We start from the raw sequence: 15,417 nt of genomic DNA on the forward strand, positions 1-15,417 counted from the left end.
GGAGGGCAACCGCAGAGAGAGATGTGTCGCAGAAGGCACTACCCTCACCACAGGGTCTACAGACCGAGGCTCAGCTTCCTGGACCTCTCTGAGCAGCATCTTCTTGCCTGTCGCTGTCAAAGTCACCACTGCCCTCAACAACCTCTCTGCATCCTTCCAGGGTGCCACTGGGGACATCGCTGACGTCTCTGTCGTCTGCACATAAGAGCCCTGCAAATACACCGCCCACTCTGCAGTGGCACAATGGGTGGCATCAGGTGTGGGTCTTCATAGTGATCCTCAGGAAAGGGTATTATTGCACAAACCAGACAAGATTTGCAAAGACGTGGCAGTAGTGGTGACAATATAATATGTAATGAGTTGATCAGAAATCAAATATATTAAAAACCATGACAAACCCTCAAACACCCTTGTGCATCCCCTTCATGCTTACAGCACGTTTGCCTTATGCTTCCTACTACACATGTGATGCATGCCCTGTGGCTGCAGCACAGGTAGTGGCAGGTTGGGTGAGGCTGACTGAAAGAGATGCATTAGAGGGTGAGTATGAGACGGAGCAATGAGATTGTATGAGGATTGGGTTGAGTGGTAGTGGTGGGATGAGTACTGGCGAGGTGAGTAAGTGCAGGTAAGATGAGGATGAGCTTTGAGTGGGTGTGAGGAGTGATGTGATAGCGTAGTGTTGGCAGTGCAGAAGGAGATGTGGGGTGGGGTCGGTGATGTGGCAGATGGAGTGTAGGGGAATGAGTAAGTGTACTCACTTCGGCTGACCTACTTGGTCATTGAAGCGCCTCCTGCACTGTATGCAGGTGCGTGATCTGTTGGTGGTGCAGGTGACTTCCTCTGCCACCTCGAGCCAGGCCTTTGTGGTGGCAGAGGCAGGCCACTTCCTCCCCTCCGCCGGGGAGAAGATCCCTGTCCTCCTCCAACTCACCCCATCCAGTAGGACCTGGAGTGAGGCATCATTAAACCTGGGAGCAGCCTTCCCCCTGGGCTGCTCTATGCTGCATTTTGGCTCTTTTCTGCAGCATCAATCAGTGGAGGACTGCGCCTCTAAATAGGGCTCCTCCAGCTGACAGCCTATGATGCGGCTGCGCAGTCCGCCTGCTGCGCAGCTTTCCAGCGCGAAACCTGGAAGCCAAGATAAGTGGCTTCAATTAGGCTGCAATCGCGTGCGGAGCACCCCGAATTCACCCCCCCCCTGCTGCCAACCCGCTTCCTCCTAATATCGAGCCCCTGGTCTTTACTCTTAACTGATCAAAAAGCAGAACAAATCCAACCTGGCCAATTACTGCCCTATTGGCCTACTCCTAATCATCATTAGCAAAGCGATGAACAAGTTGTCAACAGTGATATCAAGTAGCGTGTACTCACTAATAACCTGTTCACTGATGCTCATTTTAAGTTCTGCCAGAATTACGTGGCTTAGACCTCATTTCAGCCTTGGTCCAAACATGGACACAAGCTGAATTCCAGAGGTGAGGTGAGAAAGACATCAAGGTAGCATTCGACCAGAGTGTGGCACCAAGAAGCTTTAGTAAAACTGAAGTCATTGGGGATTAGGGGGAAAACTTTCTAGTGGCTGGAGTCATACCTAGCACAAGGGATGGAGGTTGTGGTTGTTGGAGGCCAATCATCACAGCCCCAGGATCTTGCTGCAAGAGTTCCTCAAGGCAGCATCCTGAGCCCAACTATCTTCAGCTGCTTCATCAGATTGCCATGTAGTCAGTGGTTGTAGGGACACTGTAATTGGCCTCTACACTCCTGGGCTAGAGAGAGGAGAAAATCAGACAAGGTTTCTGCTCCTGATCACTATCTGATAATGTCCACTTCACACTTCCAGAAACTAAGAGGTCAGAATCAGGCTTAGTAGTGATTTTCACTCCCACCCCACCCTTGGTCATCAAACAGTTTCCCACACTCACTAGTCTTCATATGTGAGCCTAGACAGTCACTTGTACAACGTACTAGAGTGCCTGGTGTCTGTTACATGTGGAACAGTGCCTCGGCAGAAGTCAGTGCCTTCAAGGGAGGAGTAGGGGAGACTTGACCAGTTGAAGAAATGCAAATTTTCCGCACACTTATAAATTTCATAAAGGATACCTAGTTGCAAGGACTCTATGGGAAGTCATTTTTATCTTAGAAGGAAAAAAGAACTTGCATTTATATGGGGCCTTTCACAACATCAGGGCTTCCCAAAGCGTTTCACAGCCAATGAAGTACTTTTGAAGTGTAGACACTGTTGTAGTGTGGCAGCCAATTTGCACACTGCAAGTACATCCTACTTTTGCAAATCACCTTATTCTACATTTTATTTTTTCTGTTGTTCATCGGACTTTGTGGACTTGATACATTGGAGAGAGAGAAGGAAGTAAAATCTCATAACTCCCTGAAGGAGCTGGGCTGTAAGAGATGGAGTGAAATCAGCTTGCTGAACTTTGGAGGGCAGTTTATTTGTGTGTATGTGTGGTTTGTAGTAATTAGGTATGTTGAGTTGATAAGTACAGTTGGCTGGGCTAGCAACATTAATCCAGATCCTTATCTGTGGGAAGTAGGCTGAGCCAACTGTGACCTTTCTACACAAAGAAATTAACTTGAGTTGATTTGCAGTATAGTACAGTATCAGTGTTTGAGACCTTGATACTGTGGTTAGTAGGAGGCAGCTTGAGCCAGCCTTGTACAGAATTAAAAGCTTTCTCAGACCTTGACCCAGTAACCCAAGAAGAGAGACTCTTCAGAGCACGTGATCTGCTGCAGGTGAGGTATGGCCGAGCAATAGAGAAACTGCCACACTAGAGGAAGAAAGTACAGTTATACATTTGCCAACAGTAACGCAAGGCTGTTGTTTATAGCTGTCTGCACTTCAGCGCCCTTTTAACCAATCCTTCGCCCTCCCTTCCCGCCCTCCACTGCCGCCAAAACAATCACTGAATTCTTGTTTCATTTAGTCTAAACAGTTGCATAAGGTGTCAGTGTATGCAATTAATTGGAAAAACTGTTTTAAAATGATGTGTTTGAAGAAATTACCTAAAGAAATAAATCTCCTTCATTGATTTAACCTCATTTGCATATGATAAAAACCTGTTTGTTCATGCCTGGAATTTCTCATTCTGGTTCCCTCCATTAAGATTAATAAAACTTTAACCCTTTTTATTTCTTCCTCCTCGCCTCCTTCCCTGACTATTCCTGGCTTCTGGGTGCCCTCCAGTACCTCAGCTAAATGGCCATTATTAATGTGTAAACTTCCTGTGTTAACAGTTGGCAGGCTGTTCGATCAGAGCGGAATCCAATCTCACCTGATGCCCACACAAGTGGCATTTCTATTGAAGGTCGCTGGTCAGGATTCCCGTTTTAATCTCCTTCCTAACCTGGGAGTGGAGGTCAATTTTGGTGATTCTACTTCCTCGGCAGCTGAGATCAGCTAACTTAAACAGATCAAAGATCAAACCTGTGACCTTGCTAGTCTATATATGACACAAGTAATTACCGCCTTAACCAGCTAACCCATTGGGATAGTGATATTTATTTTGCTCATTTGAAGGCATATACCGAACAAAATGTTAGAAATGAACATCCCATTGTAATAAAACACCATTTCACAGTTTCAGTAAGTTGAATAGAACATTAATTGAATATTTCAGTAATGTCTGAATTGTTTCATTAATGAACTTTTGGAAATGAAAAGTTTAGCACAGTCATGCAACATGGAGCGGTACCACTGAGCAGCAGGCGATGCACTCATCCATTATTCATTGCTTGCAGTGATTTCAGTCTCCATTGTGCCATAATGGAGAGGTGAAGAACTGGGGGTCGGGGGTGGTGGTGGGGGGGGGGGGGGCTGCTAGATGCTTCTATTCAGTGAGTGAAATAATTGGAGTCTCAGTCACATGCGGCTTCATTTTTGAGTGTTTTCTAGCAGCCACTTTTTAAGGTGCTTCTATATTGTTGCAGCATTGTCAGGAGAGTGGTGCTTTACTGGCTTCCGGAGGCTGACCTCCCCATTGATTCTTTCACCCATGCCATAAACTGGGCAGAGGCAGAGTTTATGAATCTGGTGGCACTTGACAAGACCCATGAAAAAGTCGACCTGTGCTGCCAATGAACAACGTAAGTCAGCCCAGCTATATTTCCAAATTTAGGCTATAGTGAGAGAAAATTTCCATTTGTTGTTAGCTGTACTTTTTGTCGTTAGCTGTACTTTTTGCAATGTAAAAGTTCCTATTGTAGCATTGTTGAAGCAGGTTTGTAGGACTGAGGGTATAGCTTATAGAGAGCATTGTTAATATTGTCTTTCTAATGTAGAACAGGAATGGTCTGTCTGATGTTCAGAGTAAATTTTAGATATATATTTGAAAATCTTGAGTATAGCATGTACTTTCTGCAAGGGTAGTAATTGCACTTGTAACACTTGACTGAAAAGTGTGATGGTAATACTACGACAGTAAAGTTAAATTTATCTATTCATTTTACCTACCTCAGAGTTCAAAGCTTGGTCTCCAAGGTAGTCCCCTTGCTGTCTGCTGCCTCTCCACTATTGTCTCCCATAGCAACATATTAAAGCACCTTTAATGTAGTAAAATGTCCCGAGGCACTTCACAGGAGCATTATCAAACAAAATTTGACACTGAGCCGTATAAGGAGATATTAGGACATGAGAAGTCGGTTTTAAGGAGGAAGGAGAGGTTTAGGGAGGGAATGCCAGTGCATAGGGCCTAGGTAGCTGAAGGCATGGCCACCAATAGTGGTATGAAGAAAATTGGGGATGCGCAAGAGGCCAGAATTGGAGGAGCGCAAAGATCTCGGAGGGTTGTAGAGCTGGGGGAGGTTAGAGATAGGGAGGGGTGAGGCCATGGAGGGAATTGAAAACGAGGATGAGAATTTTAAAAGCGAGGCGGTGCCGGACTGGGAGCCATTGTAGGTCAGTGAGCACAGGGGTGATAGGTGAACAGGACTTGGTGTGCGTTAGGATATGGCAGCAGAGTTTTGGATGAGCTCAAGTTTACGGAGTTGTATGGTGGGAGGCCAGCCAGGAGAGCAATGGAATAGTCGAGTTCAGAGGTAACTAAGGCACAGATGAGGGTTTCAGCAGCAGTTGAGCTGAGGCAGGGGCAGAGACTGGCAATGTTAGAGGTGGAAGTAGGTGATAGCAGTTTCACCTTTCCTCATCTGTTTCTGCTTACTGATAGGTAAATCTCTATTATATAACATACACAGTCAGGATCATCTATTTCTATTTTAATTAATGTGGATTTCCCCAGGTCAATGGAAAGTAAAGGGAATTTAACTCTCCTACACCCCACTCCCATCCTCAGTTAATCCAATCGGCCATACCTTCTCCCTTTCCCTGAAAACCCTTCCACTTTTTTGTCTGTATCCCCTTTCAGGTGTTCCTAACAGCAAGACCACCCCTCATAGTTCTTGCACTGCATCGCCTTCCTGGTTCTCTCAGACCACAGGACCACTATCCCAGCATTGCTACACACAGTTCTTGCAATCTGTCTCCTATCCACCTGGAATATCTCTACAATCTTCTGTATCCTGGGCTTTTGCAAAAGGTAAGAGATAAAATTAACTACTGTAATCAAAGCCATTGATTTACAGTTTAAGCATATTTGTATGGAATCATTGAATTTGTCAAAATATTACTAACACCTACTGTAAATCAGTGATCTTTGTATACATAATATAAAATAGTACATCATTGGATTCACCCTAAGTACCACTAATGTGAGGTAATACATAACAGATTTCTTTGGTATCCACTTAAGAACTGGATGGTATAAATTGTCCACAGGGTTTTATAATCCCAGCATTTCTCTCAAAAGTTTATGTAGTTTGCGGAGACACGTCCCTAAATTTCCATGATTGACCAATCCAAGCATCTGTACAATTTGGAATCATGTGTACAAAATTAAACACCATATGCATTTACTGATGTCTGAATGCTTTGGCTAGCAACTGTAATGTGGCTGTGGTAGCATGCCACTAAAATTAAATTTTGAAAGTTGGAATGGCTGTAGAAAGAACAAACTTGTATTTGCATATCTGGAGGACATCTCAAAATGCTTCATAAACGGTGAATTACTGATTAAGTCTTAACATTATTGTTATGTATGCAAACATAGCAGCTAATTATAAAAAGCAAATGAGATGAATGACCAGTTAATTATTTTTTTTTGGTGTTGGTTGATGGAGGAATGTTGGCCGTGACGCTGGGAGAACTTCCTGCACATCTTTGAATAGTGTGCTGGGATCTTTTTACATCCCACTGAGTGGGTGAATCGGGCTTCTATTTAACATCTTAAGATAGCGCTTATAGCAGTGCAGCATTCCCTTAGTTCTAATAGCTTATGTGCTCAAATCCTGGAACTGGGCCTTGAGCTCAGCCTAAATCAGAGGCGAGAGTGCTACCAGCTGATCTAAGATTGACGCAATAATTCATTATTACATAGGAACAGGAGTATGCCAATCAGCCCCTCGTGCCTGCTCTGCCATTTGATAAGATCATGGCTGATCTGTGATCTAGCTCTATATACCCGCCTTTGGCCCATAGCCCTTAATACCTTTGATTGCCAAAAAGCTATCTATCTATCTCAGATTTAAATTTAGCAATTGAGCTAGTATCAATTGCCGTTTGCGGAAGAGAGTTCCAAACTTCTACCACCTTTTGTGTGTAGAAATGTTTTCTAATCTCGCTCCTGAAAGGTCTGGCTCTAATTTTTAGACTGTGCCCCCTACTCCTAGAATCCCCAACCAGCGGAAATAGTTTCTCTCTATCCACTCTATCTGTTCCCCTTAATATCTTATAAACTTCGATCAGATCACCCCTTAACCTTCCAAACTCCAGAGAATACAACCCCAATTTGTGTAATCTCTCCTCGTAACTTAATCCTGAAGTCCGGGTATCATTCTAGTAAACCTATGCTGCACTCCCTCCAAGGCCAATATGTCCTTCTGAAGGTGCTTCTTTTCTATACTTTCACATACTTATTGTTTGTCATTGAGTTTCCAGATGGGTCAGTGAGTGGTAGTTCATGACTTTGTTTCATCCTCAGCCTGGAGGAGGTGCAACAAGTTTGGGATCAGGTCCTCCGATGCAACTCCCACTCCCTTCCCTGGCTCTGAGGTAGTATTGCTTCCATAGAGTTCTATTAGTGGCCCATTGAGTGTCCAGCAAGATGCTGACCCTCGATTGCACTGTGGTTTCCATATGGGTTATTTTTTAGCAATTTTTTAACAAAAGAATCAATTCAGATTAAAAATAATTATTCTGAAAATTCTCATCCTTGTGAGTAAGCGGAGAGGTTAGGAGAAATTTCTTTACACAGCAGGTTGTTGAAGAATATCCGCTGCTGTATGGGATCGGTGGATGTATTCTCTCCATATGCAATTATAATTATAGCCAGACAGATTCTCTTCTTGCCCTCTTTCCTCATTTTCTCTCTTGCGTGCGTGCACGCGCCCACACACTGGTTGAGGCAGTGACCATCTTATATGAGAAAATTGAATGAATATTTGAAGCAGAGGAGAGTGCAGGGCAGTAGAAGTAGTTTTTGATTGCTTTAGCAAAGAGCCAGTATAAACACAGTGGGCTGAATGGCCTTTTTATGCTGCAAACCAGATTCTAGTTGGATAATCCCACCACCCACCCCCCACCAAGAATTTGTCAACGTTCTTTAAAATCTTTGATTTTGTAATTACTTTTCCTCAAATAAAATTAACATTTGTTGGGTTTAACTTGAGTTTGAGAGAACATTTCAGAAGTTATATTTTATTTTCTCAATTTCTGATGGTGACTTGTGAAAACAGTCATAGAGGAATGCACACAGTCACAAAGGGTAATCATAATGTGAAACCCCTTGAGATTACAGTAAGGTCTTGCATTTCTCCTGCAATGATATGAATCATTTACCAAGTATCTTTTTCATCTGGGTAAATTCTTGGTTCTGAAATTATCAGGTTATAATAACCTTAAAAATACATTGTTCTAGACTTCAGGCTGGTGAGATTTTTACCCTTGCATAAAGGAATAATTCAGAGGAAAGTTGAGACAATTATATACAGAACACACAAAACCCCAAAATGTTGCATTTTACAAGAATTTAGTACCCTCAAAAAAAAATAATAATTTGAACTGACCACTGAATACCCATTGATTGTGTGAGTAGGTGGGGAAATTCAGAGTCCTGGTTTCTAACTAACTCACTGAAGTGTATGTAATGTGGTTTCCAAAAGCATCTTTGAATGTTTAATGTAGATTTTAACATTTTAAAAAAAAAATCAATGCCATCACCCCTCTGACACAGCACTCTCGCCAATCCTTTTCCCAGAATGAGAGTTTGTGGTGACCTGGTCTCATGCCTCTATCAGACAACTTTGCAACAAGTTAATTGGAAATATGTGAACGTAATCCAGACTGGACTTGATTTCCTAAAGGGCAGTTTCTGCTTGTTACTCTCTCCTGCCCTGGCAGAGATTCCCACAGTGGTATTGAGCCATAAATCGCTTTAGCCTGTTTTTTTTTCCTCCTCCTTTTAGATTCCTAAAGATTGCTTTGCGCCGTTTTAATGGCGGGTGGGACTGTTGTGGTCTTCTCTACAGCTACCCGAGACGCTTCTCCGTTTTGGCCTTACAGGAAGTTTGCTTTAGCATGCTACCCTCTCCTCCAGCCTCCCTGTAAGCTAGGTCACCTTTAAGACTGAAGTTCCAATCAGTGGCCTGCCTTAAAAGCTACTGAAAATCACGCTATGACCTCTGCAAACAGAATCATATTCTACTGTGACTAAACTAGTTTCTGCAAACTTTTGATCAATAAACCTGTTCACTAGTGCAGGAGTGTTCAAGCTTTTTACCTTCATAGACTGAGTACACAGTATGGAGCCTGTGGTTTGCATTTAAATTTTAAATCAATCTCACTAATTTGTATATATCTCAAGCTGCAGAGACCAACATACCTAGATGTTCTGATTTAGGATGCATCCACCAATCAGTGCGAAGAACAGTAGTTTCCAAGCTGCTAAGCCCACAAAATTCAAATTGAGAAATAAGAAATACAAGTGTAAATTGAACAGAATTGTTTGGGCTGAATTGTTGGGGTTTGTGGGGTGTAATATGTACACTCATGCAATAGTGCATTCTGCATTTATGTGCTTATGTACCATTTTTACTTCAGTCCTTCTGCCCAAACCGTAACCCCTACCCAATCTTTGCAAACTCTCTGCACTTTAGGATTTTTTTTACAGAATTGGCTGGTCTGCCATTCGAACGGTGTTTTTATATTGATGCTGTCTGCAGTGGGTGCCTGGTACTTCTGCCAGTGACAGCACATTGTTAGTATAAGGGAGATGAGTTAGCAGATATGTGAATCATACTGCCTTGTATATGTCTTCCCCCCCCCCCCCCCACCTAGCAATATGTGGGGGAAAAAAGATCCTGATTGGATATCATATTGTGTTGTGCATAGGCTTAACTGCTGGACAAGGTCCAACACTACAAAATAGCTTCGTATATATTCAAAACCACAAAATGAATGCTCTTCCAAGCATTCGAGGCAGTTATTCCTGTTTGGTGAAGCTGTCTCGCTCTCATCAGGTCATCAACCTGAAACGTTAACTCTGTTTCTTTCTCCACAGATGCTGCTTGACCTGCTGAGCATTTTCTGTTTTCATTTCAAATTTCCAGCATCCAGTTTTTTTTTTGATGGTATTGATCATTTGGGTAGTGTTTATTGTCTATTGTCTGAGTAAAACGAATGCAGAAGCAGTGGTCTTAAGCCGTGCTAGCAATAACTTTGCAATATCTGCAGGAAGAACTAACCATAGTGTTTTGACAAACAGGTGCTCATTGTTTGCCCAGTTGTACCTGGAAATGACAATCTCATCTCATTCCTAATGTACAATAGGGATTTTGCATACCAGCATGATTAGTGTAATTTGCACCTCATTCTAGAGAACAATAGTCAAATTTTCAGAAGTGCTTTTCAGTTCCCTATACTTGGAACATGCCTATATATGGAGTTGCACAAACATGGCAGAACCCCAAAGGAATCTCGATAATATGCAACATATTGCGCACACTTTTTTTGTTCAACTGAGTAGATTTCAGCTTTTTTTCAATATTTCAACACAGTACTGAGGGAGTTTTGCATTGTCTGAATTGCCCTCTTACGGATGAGATGTTAAATCAAGGTCCTGCCTTACTGTTCAGGTGGACATAAAAAAAATCACATGGCAATAATCAAAGAACAGGGAAATTTTCCTGGTGCCCTGGTCAACATTTCTCCCCCAACCAACATTAGCAAAAGCTGATGAGGTGGTCATTCATTTTATTTGCTGTTTGTGGGGCCGCTACGTGCAAATTAGCTCCCACGTTTGGCTACATAAGTGACTGTACTACCAAAAAAAAATTAATTCATCAGTCATGAACCGTTTTGGGACATCTTGAGGATGATCAGGCATTAAATAAAGTTTCCCTTTCTGTCTATTCTTTATCCATCTCTCTACCCATGCAGTTTGCACTTAGGTGAAGTATCTGTGAAACTGTACCAAAAAAGACAAGATCTTCAGGAGAGATGGGAGAAAATTGGGGAAAAACACACAACCTTTAGAAGCTGTTCCTTCAACTGTACCATTTGCCTTTGATAAATGCAGCCACTTACATTTCACACTTCTGCATTCTGTGTGGGGGTGGTCTGTGTGTCGGGCATGTCTGTTCGGGTGAGGTCTGACTGTAATGCAGTAAGAGTGTGGGCGGGGAAATGTTGTCCAGTACGTAAGCATTTTCACTACAGCCAAGCATCTGTTACTCCCCTGCTCGCTGTCGAGAGGAGGTGGAAACCTTGTAAATTTTTTTTATCATGTGACGTTCATTGTACTGGGGAGATGATCCTAACCAAAACCACGCAGGTGGTTTGGACTCCGCTTAACGTGCCAATTTTTTCTTTCAAAAAGCACAAATGTCAGGTTGGCTAAATTGGTAGCATCTCGCTGCTGAGTGAGAAGGTTGTGGGTTGAAGCCTACTCCTCAATTTGAGCCCATATAATCTAGGCTGACACTTTGGTGCAATACTGGGGGAGTGCTACAGTTTTGGAGGTGCTGCTCTTTAGATGAGGCATATTCAACGGAGGCCCCATCTGCTGATTCAGACATGTTAAAGATTCCAAGGCTCTATTCAAAATGAACAAGGAGTTCTCCGTGTCCTGGCCAACATTCCTCCATAGATCCTGCATAACTCCATAAGAGAGAATTTTTTAAAAATCACGTTTTAAAGCAGTGTGCATGCAGCATTTTTCACGTGTGAACCTGGACAATGAAAATTGGTATTTGACTGAGGACCATCACAGCAGATCCCAAACCTGCCCATGTACAATATTCACAGAAGTAGGAGTGGTAGCCAGCAATAGAATCCTGCTAAATCTTGTCGTCTCAAAAGCCGAAGGATGTTGCAGCCAGTTGTGGTACCCCCACTGCAGCCTCGGCTGAAATCTGTTAACTCATTACGTCACGAGTCAAACCTGTGAACACACCAGGCAGTGGTTTTATGCATTGATCCTACAGGATTAACCTTTTTTAGTACTGAAGTTGCTGAGTTCCATTTTTTTTAAAATTACTGTACAAACTGTTTAGTGGCATTCTAGAAATGAGTGTGTCATTTACCAATTTTTTTAAAGTTAGGAATATTTTTGATAGGACCAAGCCAAAAGATGATACTTCAAGTTAAAGTGCTCCCAATAAAGTTTCACACCAGTTTCAGCTCATTGGGAATTCTGTCACCTATTTAGTCATATTTTGCCTCCATATATTTGTTGATTGAAAGACTCCTAATGCACAAATAAGATGTGATTTGTTTGAAATTGATTTTTATTGATTATTTGCAAGAAATATAAGTCAAGCAGATGGCCTTTGTATTGTCAGACTACTTCTGTCACAAGCATAGACCTGTTTTTGAGCCCTTCAAATAATTCCTGCATTTTGAGTAATTAGAATGTTGCAGCATAAACGTTAGAGAGGAGGGTGTGTGTGTGCATGTTGCTGCATTTCATCAGCACTGATTAAAGAAAACCTGACCTCCTTAACCCCCAGCTTTAATTGTCCACTGACTGGTCTCTACTTTAAGTAACAACGCATGAATGAGTGTTATTTTGTGCATTTGTTGATCCTTTTCATGTATCACTATAATTTAATCTTAGAATTGCTTGACTGACTAATTAATCTAATAACATACTAACTGTGCTTTGAGTGACACATGCTCTGTTTTGAAAGTTTTCAAACTTGTTTGTGAATATAAGACAGCTGTACAGTATCAGTTTAAGGCAGGAGACCTTCAGTCCATGTAGTCAACCTATCCACAGTATTCCCTTGATGCATTGCTAATAATCTCGAGTCCCATTTTTGTAGATTCATATGGCACAGAAGGAGGCCATTCGGGCAATTGTGCCTGTGCTGGCACTTTGATAGAGCTATCCAATTAGAACCACAACCCTGCTCTTTCCCCCTGGCCCTGTAACTTTTTCCTTTTCAGGTATATATCCAATTCCCTTTTGCAAGTTACTATTGAATCTGCTTCCACCACCCTTTCAGGCAGTGCATTCTAGATCATAACTACTCGTGTTTATATTTAAAAAAATTCTCCTCCTCCTTGCTGGTTCTTTTGCCAATTACCTTAAATTTGTGTCCTCTGACCTTCCTGCCAGTGGAAACAGTTTTTCCTTATTCACTCTATGAAAACCTGTCATAATTTTGAACACCTATTAAATCTCCCCTTAACCTTCTCTGCTCTCAGGAGAAGAATCTGATTCTCTAGTCTCTCCACAAGAACCTGTCTTGTTCCTTCTTGAAACCAATTAAGGTTTCCTGTTCCACCACCTGTGCTGGTAATCTGTTCCATATACTTAGCACTTTTTTAGTTTTTTTTTAAAAAAAGGTTCCTCCTGCATTTTCTATTTTTTTTGTCATTAATTTGTCAACATTTATCCCTCAACCAATACATAAAACATATGATCTGCTCAATTATTTCATTGCTGTTTGTGCACTGTGACTATTGTCAGGGACTAGCTCATGCACACTCAGGCCCGGAGTTTGTTGGGCCGTGTGTGCGCATTGTAGGTCACCCAGCTGCCGTTCACTAAAAGTGCAGACTGGAGGGGAGGAGAGTAGCAGGGGGATGGGAAGAGGTGGAGCTGGGGGGGGGGGGGGGTGGAAACTGGGGAAGGAAGCAGCAGGGGCAACTAGGGAAGGGGGAGCCCAGAAGAAGTGGGAAAACAATCCATGGCCCACACACACTGCTCCACATGTCACCATAGCTCTTTCCCACAGTGTTTAGTTTGACGGGCCATCTCTGATTACTTCCTTGCATCCCTCTCCACCCATGTTCCCCTTCCCTCTCTCAATCCCACTTCCTTCTGTGTTTGCCCCTGGAAAAAAATTCTTCCCCAAGTCACTTACAATGGCACTTTCAAATTCCCAATTGTCTAGCCATTGGCCTTCCATTCACCATGACATTTCTGCAGCTACTGATCTGCTCAGTCACACCCTCACCTCTATCTTTGATCCCCTTGTCCCCAATAAAACCATTACTCTCGCTTACCCTAGTCGATTCTCCTGGCATGGCCCTTATCTCCGCTCCCTTAAGTCCAAAGGATGCAGACTTGAACGTTTATGGTGGACAACTAGTTTAGCCATTCATCGCCAGATCTGGTTGGCCCACATAAAGCACTATTCAGTACTGCTTTCCTCTGCCAAAACTGCTCACTATTCCAGAATCATCCTGGAATGCAAAGATAACCCACGGCTTCTCTTCTCCACTAAAAACCGTAGTCTTAAACCCCTCTCCCCTGCTACCTCCACTCTCACTTCCAACAACAAATGTGAGGAGCTCATAGACTACTCATTCTTCTCGACCTGTCTGCAGCCTTTGACATTATTGACCACACCATCCTCCTCCAACATCTCCTCCGTCATCCAGCTGGGTGGGACAGCGCTCGCCTGGTTCCATTCTTATCTATCTAGTCGTAAAGTCTGTTGATGTCATGGGAGGCCTAGACGGGGACATGTTCAACTAGTACAAGATGCTGATGTTGCAAGGGCTGATTGCAGCACGCAAGCACATGGATAAGGTGGCTCAAATCGTGGAGATAATGCAGCAAAGCATGTGTAATGATGTGCTCTTTTATTGCCGAATTTGGTCATTATTAGAGTCCACCATTTTTTAGTCGGGATCATCCAGATCCAAGGTGGTTATCATTGCGTTTACATTGAAACTGTGACCCATCCCGTATCTGTGTGTATCTGGCTCGCTGCTGCACCATGCCGCTGTTTTACCCTATTGTGTGCAGATCAGGCCAGCAGTGCTGGTATAACAGATGGACCTTCCATCTTGTGACTCAGCCCAGGGGCCCCTCAACTCACCGAGGGCTTGCCAGCCTTTTGGTTTGGGAATCCAGCTTTACGAAACTTCACGCACTGGGGTTTGTGTGTGTGCGTGCATGATGGTGTAAGTGTGCATGTGCAGTTGTGTTGGCGTGCATGGGCGATTTGTATGTGTGGTTGCATCCATATGTGCTTGAACCTGTCAAATTCAAGGTTGACAAGTAAATTAGCCTTTTTGTTGAAAGAAAGTGAACAGGCCCCCCCCCCCTCCCCCAACGGAACAAAGGGCAAAATGCACCATCTGGTGTAACGCTCAGTCTTACGGACTAGAAGGTGCCTGGCTCGATCTCCATGGACACGTACACTTGACAGGCTCACTTGTGCTTGCACACTGTCTCCCAGGAATCACTAGATAATAATCAGGAGTAGGAGCCCTCGCTGATTATTCCCTCTTCCTAACCCAGGGCTGCTGAAGGTCAATGGCAGTGCTCCTTACTGCAGCCTCTGTCTGAGATCAGCTAACTGAATTTGCAGTTGTCCATGTGCAAAAACAGTCTTGTTTTTTGTTGGTAGCATTTGCCGATCGATCTCCTTTGTCTAACCCGGTGTCTGGTCAGTTTGTCCCACAGGTGTTGACGAGAGGTTCTTGGGAAGGTCGCAGGCCAGTCAGGTGCTATCACTGAGAGATTTGCTTAGTGAGTGTCAGTCAGCCAGAGCAAGCAGTCATCTTCAAACAGCACCGCAAGGGGACAGAATCCAGATTGGTGATGGAGCGGGAGAAAGGGTGGGGCGGGGGGGGGTGGAAAAGCCTGCCGTTTATGATTGGACGTTAATGGTTGGAGTGAGGGAGGGGAAATGGGGTGCAAATCAGACTCTACCTTAAACTGAATCCTAAACAGTTAGGAAAAAAAACGCTGATGGGAGGTACTTCAGATGTTAATCATGATGCAGGTCTGTCAGTGTGGGAGTGAAAAAAGCTAGATTTGTGTTGGGACACGTCATCACATTAACCTGTCTCTCTCCTCTCTCTTGCTTGTTGGTGCACCTGCT

At 43.3% G+C, this 15,417-nt stretch overlaps 1 protein-coding gene across 31 annotated transcripts in view; it reads left to right on the forward strand.

Moving 5' to 3' along the window:
• The window catches only part of LOC137299590 (guanine nucleotide-binding protein G(I)/G(S)/G(O) subunit gamma-7), a 250,750-nt gene that overhangs the window by 42,624 nt on the left and 192,709 nt on the right, over positions 1-15,417 (forward strand). For 6 of the 31 annotated variants that reach the window (XR_010957932.1, XR_010957931.1, XM_067968446.1 and 3 more), the window contains exons 3-4: positions 3,952-4,107; positions 5,385-5,555. The exons of 20 other annotated variants lie outside the window; for them this stretch is intronic. Coding sequence is in view for 4 of the 11 variants with exons in the window: in XM_067968446.1 (XP_067824547.1) it covers positions 4,099-4,107; positions 5,385-5,555 (180 nt within the window). In the remaining 7 variants the exon portion in view is untranslated. The remainder of the gene's footprint in view (positions 1-3,951; positions 4,108-5,384; positions 5,556-15,417) is intronic. 5 more of the 31 variants (XR_010957935.1, XR_010957939.1, XR_010957938.1 and 2 more) reach the window with 1 other exon arrangement.

This window comes from Heptranchias perlo, chromosome 29, assembly GCF_035084215.1.
Source record: "Heptranchias perlo isolate sHepPer1 chromosome 29, sHepPer1.hap1, whole genome shotgun sequence".
NCBI lineage: Eukaryota > Metazoa > Chordata > Chondrichthyes > Hexanchiformes > Hexanchidae > Heptranchias > Heptranchias perlo.